Here is a 9,832-nt window from a genome sequence, read left to right as displayed (position 1 = left end):
TTCATGATTTCTTACTGAAACCACCTACACACAAAGAAATTATTGTTGGTTCAAATTACACATTGTTACCCTACCGGTGCACCAGGTCCATGCTCTCAATTTTTAGTGGTGTCCGAGTTACTCATTTGCTTTTGTTACTTTGTATGTACGATTTTAGTTACTTTATGTTCTTTGTTGTGTATGTCTGTTTTCCATGTTTGGTCTTTGTCCCTGGATTACATTCTTTTTATAACCTTGGTTCCCTTGATTACTCTTACAAATGACAAAAAAAGGCTTTTTTTTTTAAATTTCAAGTGTAAATCTTGTTATTTTCTGCAGAACACTTATACTAAGCAGTACAATCACCAACAAATGGGTCCAATGTCTGAAGATCATCAGGAAATCACTTGTAACAAAAGGTTGTCATGGTGACAGAAACATGGTGGATTAGACATTCTATATATGGCGACTTCATGCAGAGTGATATCACTGGATTTGAAGGATATTAGTTTAAGGATGAAACCAGTTTGTAAATATGATTAAGAACAAAATCATTTTTTATATCTGAAGATAGTAATAATCTTTATATAAATTTTACATTTTATCCCTGATTGATAGTAATAATCTTTAAATAAATATCACATTTTATCCCTGATAGGTAGAAATAATCTTTAATAAATTTAACATTTAATTCCTAGGTGACACTAATAATAGGATCTAAAGCAATCATCATACTCTCATAAAGTCAAAATTTACTTTCTTTCTACCCATCTTGCAATCTGTGGTAGTTTGCTAACCTAAGTGGGTGAAGTCATGAGTTTGATCCCGTACAAAGTAATTCCAAGGACTTTAAAACTGGTAGTCACTGCTTCTCCACATAGTGTGACAAATGGTTGGCTGTGGGCATCAGAATAATGTATTGGAGTAGGATGACAGGCCTACCGTCAGGCGGTTGCAATGTGAACTCAGCATGTCAGACTAGTACTAAGCAGGGTCTGTTAGATTGATAATCACTCTTGTCTTGAAATGCATGAAATATTTGCCATAGAATGTAAGCAGCAATTAATCATATTCTGCAACCCAAAGTCTATTTTTGTACAGCCAAGACAAAGTGTAATTTATGGTTGTAAGGGGAGATAATCCAATTTGCAACCGAAAGTCTACATTTCCAAAGCCAAGGCAAGCATAGTTTATGGTTGTAAGGGAAGATAATTTAACTATAACATCAAGGTATTTTTCTTTCAATGACTCCAAAAGGGTTCCCTCAGTGTTTCTAAAAAAGGAGAAATTCCAATTATTTTTTTCAAATTTTATTTGAGCAAAATAATTATAAAATAACTATTGCTTAAATAACAACACATACTTTTAGGTAGTTCATCTTTTCATATTCTGAAATTTTTGCATTAAATATAAATAAATAATAGGTATTTATTGATACTTAGCTCATTGTTTTGATATTTATAGTTTTGGCAGAATAAATACAATATAAATTGTTAATACTTCTGTATTCATTTAAATTCTGGAATATGAATTGTACTATTTTGTTATCAAATTTAGCATGTTAGGATGTTGGAAATTTGTTGATGGCAGAGGACTAAATGAAAATAAATATCATCATTCAAATGAAAAATGAAATTGATAAAGAAGATGTCCAACGAACATCAATACTTCCATCAAATGTCTTACCATTTCAAAAAAAAAAAGAAGTATAAATACTCAAATATCAAAACCAAGCATTTTAAATCATATTTGTATTTAGTTAAACAAGAAGTATTAACTGAACATGAATTAAAACAGTAATAAACATAATGAAACATTGCATTGATATAAATTATCATGAATTGCATTGACAACTGCTATGATACAATTTTTCTCATATGGCATACAATGATGATGTATAGGGAAAGATCTGGTCTTTCCCTTGACCTGATGAACTTCCTTAGGTAGTCAACGCATAAATTGTCAAAAGATTTTCAAAGCTTTTATCTGAAACAGAATGAAATCAATCAAAGTTACATTGATGCTTATATGAGATTGATATAAAAAGCCTGAATACAAACATTCTAATGATTTGTAAGAGTTGTGTCCCTTACCTTAGGTCTATCTCCTTAACTACCTAAGACATTTCATCAGGTAATGGTCATTCAATACAGGGAAGTAAACTCAGAAGTTAACTGTGTTACTTGATGTAGCATCATTTGAATGTTGTTTTTTTAACATTTATATTGAACTTTATTCTCTAAATTCAATCATTCCTCTTATATTTCACTTTTAAATTTGTTTTCATTGTTTTCTCTAAATTTAGATCCTTCTATTTCACTTCCTTATAAATACTGTAACTGCAAATGTTCTGTTGTTGTAAATTAGCAAAAATAGATATTCACAAATTAAAAAAAAATTACAGTTTAATTGTGAAGATAAAGTTTTGTAAAAAAAAAATTAAGAAATATAAAAGCAAATATGAGCATATACATAGAGAAAAATTGTAAATTATATAGGTACCTACAAATACAATACAATACAAACAAAATAAGTTAAATCTCATCAGATGTTCTCATGCTGGTTCTTATCTTTACTATCTGATTCATATCTCTGCCAAGGAAAATTGGGACTATAAAGTTAGAATATACTATAAATTTTAGAAAATTTACTAAATTTTTAACACACTAATAGGATAATTAATTGGAAAAAGTGAATAACCAATTGATTATCCTTTTTATTATACAGATTTCCTCCATTATTTGTTGCTATTTTCAACATAAATTTCAAATTCTGTGAAAGGCAGAAGGATATTCATGTTGTGATATTTTGGCGGGAGAAAGCCAGAGAGTGAATTTGCTGAATTTATTTCACAGTGTGAATTATCAAAATTGTTTACACTGGGAACATTGGATAAATCACTGCTATCTATAAATAATTCAGGATAATGGAGACAATAGTCATTTTGTTCAATTAAGGTTTATGCAGTGGCAGATCTGGGATGGCCCCTGCTTTTGTTGGAATTTTTTGCTGTCGTTCATTTTGAGCAAAAATTTGGCAAAAATATGCACATAATAGCCTGGAACCCATCTTTTGTTTCTGGAACCCTCCTTCTTTTCAAAATATATGTATTACCCCTGCAGTAGTTTGGTTTACATAGTTTCAAGAAGTGACTTATATCAATTATGGAACTTAACTGCATGATTAATTACAGTAAGTTCAAAGGATCTATTATAAACTGTTTTTTTATTAATAGGAGAACATTGATCTAGTGGGAATTCACAGATACCCATGCTTTCTGAACTTATAAAAAAATGAAAAGGGGCTATTACTCCTGACCCATTATGCATTTGACACCATAAACTAACTAAACCTGTATTTTTTTTGTCTAAAATATTTTGCTAAAGCATACCTGCCAAGTGCCACTATTTGTAGATTTCCCTTATGATAGATCCAAAATTTAAATTTACAAAGAGCAACATTCATCATAATTGAAAACCAAACTTTCAAATAAGTAGTGTACATGAATTAGATCTGTTTTGTATTCATATAAAAAACAGCCAGAAAACAACAATTTAAAGAATTTTTAAAATGATTGTCTTGAGTGCTGAAGACTACTTCATGCATAAAAACCCATATGGGCATTTTCAAATGTTAGTTGGTATGCATAAAGTTTAAAACTTCGAAGATTTTTTAACATTTTATGTCGGTCTTGATTTATCATCTAGAAACCAAAGTATGATTGACAAACTAATCAAGAATTTAAATACATAAAAGAAACTTACCAACAATATTTTTTTTCAAGATGTAACAGGAAGTTCATGAAATATGATTTTTGGCCTTATACTAGTACAATATAGATTGTTTAAAATACTGTTTTAAATATCAATTACTCAGAAAAAAATGTATAAAAATTTATACATATTCAAAATTCAACAATGACAAATGCATTTGAATACAAAAAAATGTTTACAAATACACTATTGATGAAAAACATACATCTTTAAAATAAAATGTATTTGAAAATAAAAAACATACCGGTATACTAAAATGACATGTTTAATATCAATGTGAATATTAAGCATACTAAAACGTGACATGGATAATGAATATAGCACTGCTAAAATGTATTACTGGCCATCAACAAATTAAAATTCTTTAAAATTAACTTACTTTTAAAAAGTAATATCAGTCTAAAAATGCAATCAAAAATTGGTCAGAAAATTACAAAAAATTCAGGCCACTTTGAATAAAGTTTCAATCAATGACCTGAAAGTTGGCATTTACTTAAACCTTGACAGCTGTATTTGAATAAGTAAGAGCCACTACTAGTAAAGACAAGAAAAGAAAAATCAGGGCCCAATGAAGGAATGTGTCATATAAGCTAGCAAGCTGAATGATTAAAGAAATCAAAGTAATTGTAAACCTATCCCCCTTTTTTCAGCTTTAAAATCTTGCAACTCTGAAACGAAGAAAGGAAAAACAATGGAAGCTTCTAATTACTATGTTGTAAAACTTTCCTTTCAACCGAAAGGATTTATTGATTCCTTTCTCGGCACAGTACAGTGAGATTGGGATTTATCCCTAAAAATAAAGGGAACATGTGCCATAGTCACTGTAAGCATCAAAGACATCATCAGCAAAATAGCAATACCTTGGTCATCATAGTAAATTTTTATTCAGATTGGATCTTTCTTACTAGAGCCAGAAAATTGTAAGATTATAGTTACCAAAATTAGAAGAGGTTTGTTGCTTTGATGTTAACAAACAACTTTTAGATCATGGTCCTATTACAAATGTATGATGAAAGTAAAATTATGCATTAAAAATAAATATACAAATCAAGAACAATTTCCATTAAATAATACACATGAAAAATTGTAACATATATTTTCATGTTTGAAAACATATGTTTTGGACAAATATGAAAATATTAGTTTTTTTTAAAAAGTTTTTTTAAACATGTGATCTCCAAAATCATATGAAAACCATACTCTTTTCATAATCTAAATCCTAAGGAAAACAATTATTACTTCTTTTTCATGAATAAAGCTGTTAGTCCTTTTAACTACATGCTTTTCATTTGTTTTTAATGGCAATCCTAAACATATGTAAAACATAAGTTGTAATTTTTCATGTGTACAAGTAAAAAGAAGTACAGTAAAATCATTTTTAAATTCATTTCCACTTCAGAAGGTAGACCTAGGGTAAGGGACATAACTCTTGCAAATCATTGGAACGTTTGTATTCACCATTTTACATCAATTTCATGTAAACATTAAAGTAACTTTGACTAATTTGTTCTGTTTCAAATGAAAACTTGATAGACTTTGGTGAAATTGAATATGATACAAACATATCACTGATTTCAGGATTTATGTCCCATACCCTAGGTCTACCTCCTTAAATGTACAAACAGGAAAATTTCCTCATTAGAAATATTTGATAGATAAACCCATTGCAATTTGAATTAAAATTTTTAAAAGAAATTTAATCATAATATTTCATCTATTAAAGTACACTATTCACATACATATAGATGTACTACAATGTTTCCTTAATTTTTTGTGAAAAATTGGCTTGAGTCTTGAATTAAAATTTGCAATTTGGAATTTTTTAACAATAACGGAAATATATGTTTTTCATGAATTGAAACAAAAACAAATACTTAAATACAATTATTATTCAAATAATACCTAAATTTATGGGACTTAGAATAAAATATTTTCAAAATCATAAAATACAAATATAACATACAGACACAAGTACATATAGCCAGCATTTATGTAAAATTTCATAAAAAGAAGAAATTGTTCATATTACAACTAAAAAGGGACATTTGATGAACACACAGTCCTGCAATATTCCTTGAAGACAATTTGCCAACAAAATTCTGCATTTTCTCATAGTTCTGCATCTTTTAAATGATTACCTCAACTAAAGTGCAATCAAGGAAAAACAATGTTCATGTGTATAGGTGTCAATTACACTATTCAGTATACAATTTTGCCAGATAAAACAAGCAAAGAAAAACCCCAAAAACGAAAATTTTGAAGCTATGTACAGGCAAATGCTCAGTTAAACCCAAATTTAGGAATGACATGTAAAAATGACTGATATGTATGTAGTATATACATGTACTGACATATTCATGTCTCTGTTTTGTGTTAGATCATATGGTCATACCACCTTGACAGAACATTTTTTATTAAATTTACTGAAAAGGTAGGCAACGTGTACATATTTCCTGAGGTAGAAATTCTACTGTTCCCAATTTTTCAAAATTAAATTGATAATTCACTGACAATCATAAAGGAAAGGGTATATAATGCACTAAATATTTTTATTGCAAGAATGAGTATATCTATCCCATGGAATCTCTCCATTTGGCATTCTGTTACCTCTATGTATCCCCTATATGCATTTAATAAAAACTCATTAAAATCAGCAATCATATAACCTACCATTGTTTTGTAATGAGTATTTACATATCATATCACATGTGAGTTACTTCAACCAATTAGGATCAAAATACAAAATTGAAAATTGACTTTAATCAGTGTTCTTGCAGTAAATTTTAAATAGCGGAGTGCTAACTGCATTAGCACAACTATTATGACAGCCTTTACCAAAAAATATAGCACAGTGTCTCTATTGCATTCAAATTTCATTGTACTATATTGGTTTGACTTAACACTGCTTTAATACAACACTAATACAGCCTTAAGAAACAGACAGAGAACATGTCACAATCTATGGAAATCTATAGAAGAGTTTCATCCCTGCTGTCATCAAATTTAATATCACCTAATCCTGCTTTGCTGTTTCAACCATCAAGAGTGAATTTAATAGCATCCGGATTAATGCTGATGTCTGTAGTGTCCAAATCTTTTCCAGTGTACAGTTCTGTCCAGACAGGGCAGTGATCACTCACAACACCACCCCACGTCCAGCCCTTGGGAATCAATGGGTGTGTCAGGCCCTCTCTAATTACTCCAGAGTTTCCTGTTAGAATAAATCTAAGCTTTAGGTGCCAAATAACAATCATTTAAACCTTACCTATACTGTATAATGGACTGATCCAGTATAGCCATTCAGCCAACACATACTACCATAAAAAACTGATTGATTTATTGATGTTAAATGTTTGTTGCATTTCAAGATAAAAAACACTTGACCAACATAGTGACCCCTGTTTTGTACAAGACAGACACTTACAACTGGATCTTTCATGTGGTACTGATCAGGTAGATCATGGCAACAACAGTCATATCACATCGATCATACAATTCTAACTTGGAGCTATCCAAATGTCAGTTTATTTAAAATTTGAATGTGTAGTGACTATTCACTTGAAGGTTAAGTTAATGCGGCCACTATTGAATACCATAGGAAGACCTGTCTAAACAACCCATCCAAACAACTGAAGGTATTGTCTTGTTCCAGGATGTGTTCTGTTTACTTTGGGCAGGATTTATGCTTATGAAGTGACTAGATTGATTGATTGATTGATTGATTGATTGATTATGGTTAAAGTCCTAGGGCAGTGATTAATCTTTGAAATAACTAGAAAAGAGAGTTGATAGAGAACAAAGTCCTTATAATGGTAATAAACATGAATATAAGATATAATATTAGAAGCACTAAGAGCCTGATTACAGTCTAACAAGAAATCATGGATTTAGTGCAGGCAGAATTACCAATTGGTTCTGAATGAGAAACACAAACGAATGTACAAAAAGCTAGTATTGTATCTGAACATATCACAACATGATCCACAGCTAAGTTGTCTAAAGTCTATTAGAACTTGGGTTGTCATTGATAAGGTATCTCTAGCTTAAGGAGGTAGACCCAGGGTAAGTGATATGTTTGTATCATATTTAATTTCACCAAAGCCTATTAAGCATTCATTTGAAACAGAAAGAAATCAGTCCAAGTTACTTTGATGTTTACATGAGATTGATGAACAATGCTAAATACAAACGTTTGCATGATTTGCAAGAGTTGTGTGCCTTATCTTAGGTCTACCTCTTTAAAATTTTGTCCTCTTACAGGTTAAACCCTGCCTCATAACAAAAGCAGACTGACATGTCTGTCTCAATCTAACTGCTATAGACACAGAGGTGAATTTCTACTTTTTTTATTTGTCTTATTATGTTCCTGGTGCAAAGAGGTGTAGCATAGTTAACTAAGGGATCAGTACTCGTCAGCATACAGAGGAGGCTTTCCCCACTAATTTGATTTGGACTAGTTATTGTTATAAGGGTTCAGCACAGACAAGTTTTACTGTATCAAAGTTCAGAGAATTCATAATTAAATATTATCAATGTCATCTTAACTAATCATGAAATTTGAAGTAATTCAAGCTATAATTCTAAAATTGTCATATCAAATGAACTTAAGCTTCTGAAATAAACATACTTCATTTCAATACTAAAGATATACCTGAAGCTATACTCGCGGTGCTGCGTGGGATCCAGATATGATCATAAGTTTTGCTGCCATTAGGATTAGTGTTGCTTATATTTGTACAAGCCCCAGAAGGAAGACTGTTTTCGTACCCTTTCTTCCGTAAAATGTCAAAATCTGAAAAAAAAAATGCTTTTATTATATGTCTTTTCATTTGTAACCAATCTATCAAACTAAATATCATATTTTACTTAATTGAAAAATTGTCAAAAATGGATCAAATAAAATGAACGGAATTATACCACCAGCTATAACATATGTGTGCTATTCCTTTTCACAAAACTTGCTGATACAAAATTTTCAACAATATTCACATCTCAAAGTAGTGATCTTACACTGATAAAGTTTCATGAGAATCCAGCAAGAAATAAAGAAAACGTTGAAGACAATGTAATTTTGCATCATTTACCAATTAAGCGTACCTTCTTCATCAGGATCTAAATTGAAATCCCCAAGTATGATAATATCATCTTCTCCTGAAAAATAAATCAAGTATTAAGTGGTACATCTGACAAAAAAAATGTTCATGAATGATTTCCTGATAGTTATTGCAACCATTTTTAACTCTGAACAGATATTTTATAAGTTTTGAAAATTTAAGAATTACAAACAACTTTCCGTCCTTTATTATAAAGTAAATTTAAATATCTTTGTGTGCATTCATGATTGCAATTTAATCACCCTTTCCAGAATTTGTTGTTATTTTTGTCAGATTTAGAAAAAAATTTGCTTCAGTAATGAAGATATTCTTGGTAATGTGAGTCTTAATCAATGTGATTGCAACCCATCTGCATGTTAGTTGCAAAATATCATGACAAGTTCCCAGATTACAGCTTTCTCAATGACAGAAAAGTTTCAAAAAATTGAAAAAATGTATGAACTTTGCCAAAAATCAGAAGTCCTAATATCCAGCTTATCCAACTGAATCTGTGTACACGAGACACCTTCCATTACAAAACAAAATCTTCAGTCCCAAAGCTGTGTGTTATTCAATGTATATAAACCATACCAGGTAGTTGCTCCTCTATTGCCTTTACTATTTTGGGTATTTTGTCTATTTCCTCCTGTAGTCTACCCAAGTCCTCGTTATCTAAACCAGTTGCTTTCATATGTATGCTTACAATGACACAATCAAACTTTTTGATCTGTAATAAGAAATAGCAATAGTCAACTCCATTGAAACCTGTCTAAACTGAAACCCCTTTTGGGCTTAAAAATTGGTTCTGTTTAAATAGGTGTTTACTTTACCAAGGTTTAAAATACATTTATACTGACATAAAGGACTGTTTGGTTTCGACAGGTTTCTGATATTTTTCAGGGTTCACTTTAGTCAGATTTCACTGTATTATACTTAAATGTACAAGACAAAAATTCAGTTTTTTTAATGGTTTTCTTTACACATAAC

General features: G+C 30.3%; 1 protein-coding gene across 6 annotated transcripts in view; it reads right to left on the bottom strand.

Annotated features, from left to right (window-relative positions):
• Positions 1 to 1,342: 1,342 nt before the first annotated feature.
• LOC148616850 (endonuclease/exonuclease/phosphatase family domain-containing protein 1-like) overlaps positions 1,343 to 9,832 on the bottom strand; it is a 29,636-nt gene continuing 21,146 nt past the window's right edge. For 5 of the 6 annotated variants that reach the window (XM_088583973.1, XM_088583977.1, XM_088583978.1 and 2 more), the window contains 4 exons: positions 9,437 to 9,572; positions 8,850 to 8,903; positions 8,404 to 8,544; positions 1,343 to 6,963 (listed from right to left, as the gene is read on the bottom strand). In XM_088583973.1, coding sequence (XP_088440099.1) covers positions 6,785 to 6,963; positions 8,404 to 8,544; positions 8,850 to 8,903; positions 9,437 to 9,572 — 510 coding nt within the window. In that variant the 3' untranslated portion in view covers positions 1,343 to 6,784. The remainder of the gene's footprint in view (positions 6,964 to 8,403; positions 8,545 to 8,849; positions 8,904 to 9,436; positions 9,573 to 9,832) is intronic. The other variant, XR_015922309.1, reaches the window with a different exon arrangement.

This window comes from Perna viridis, chromosome 5, assembly GCF_037379345.1.
Source record: "Perna viridis isolate PV_CMFRI_1.1 ecotype Kerala chromosome 5, ASM3737934v1, whole genome shotgun sequence".
Classification (NCBI taxonomy): domain Eukaryota; kingdom Metazoa; phylum Mollusca; class Bivalvia; order Mytilida; family Mytilidae; genus Perna; species Perna viridis.
The sequence above is the reverse complement of the archived record's forward strand: the minus strand, read 5'-3'. Positions and strand labels throughout refer to the sequence as shown.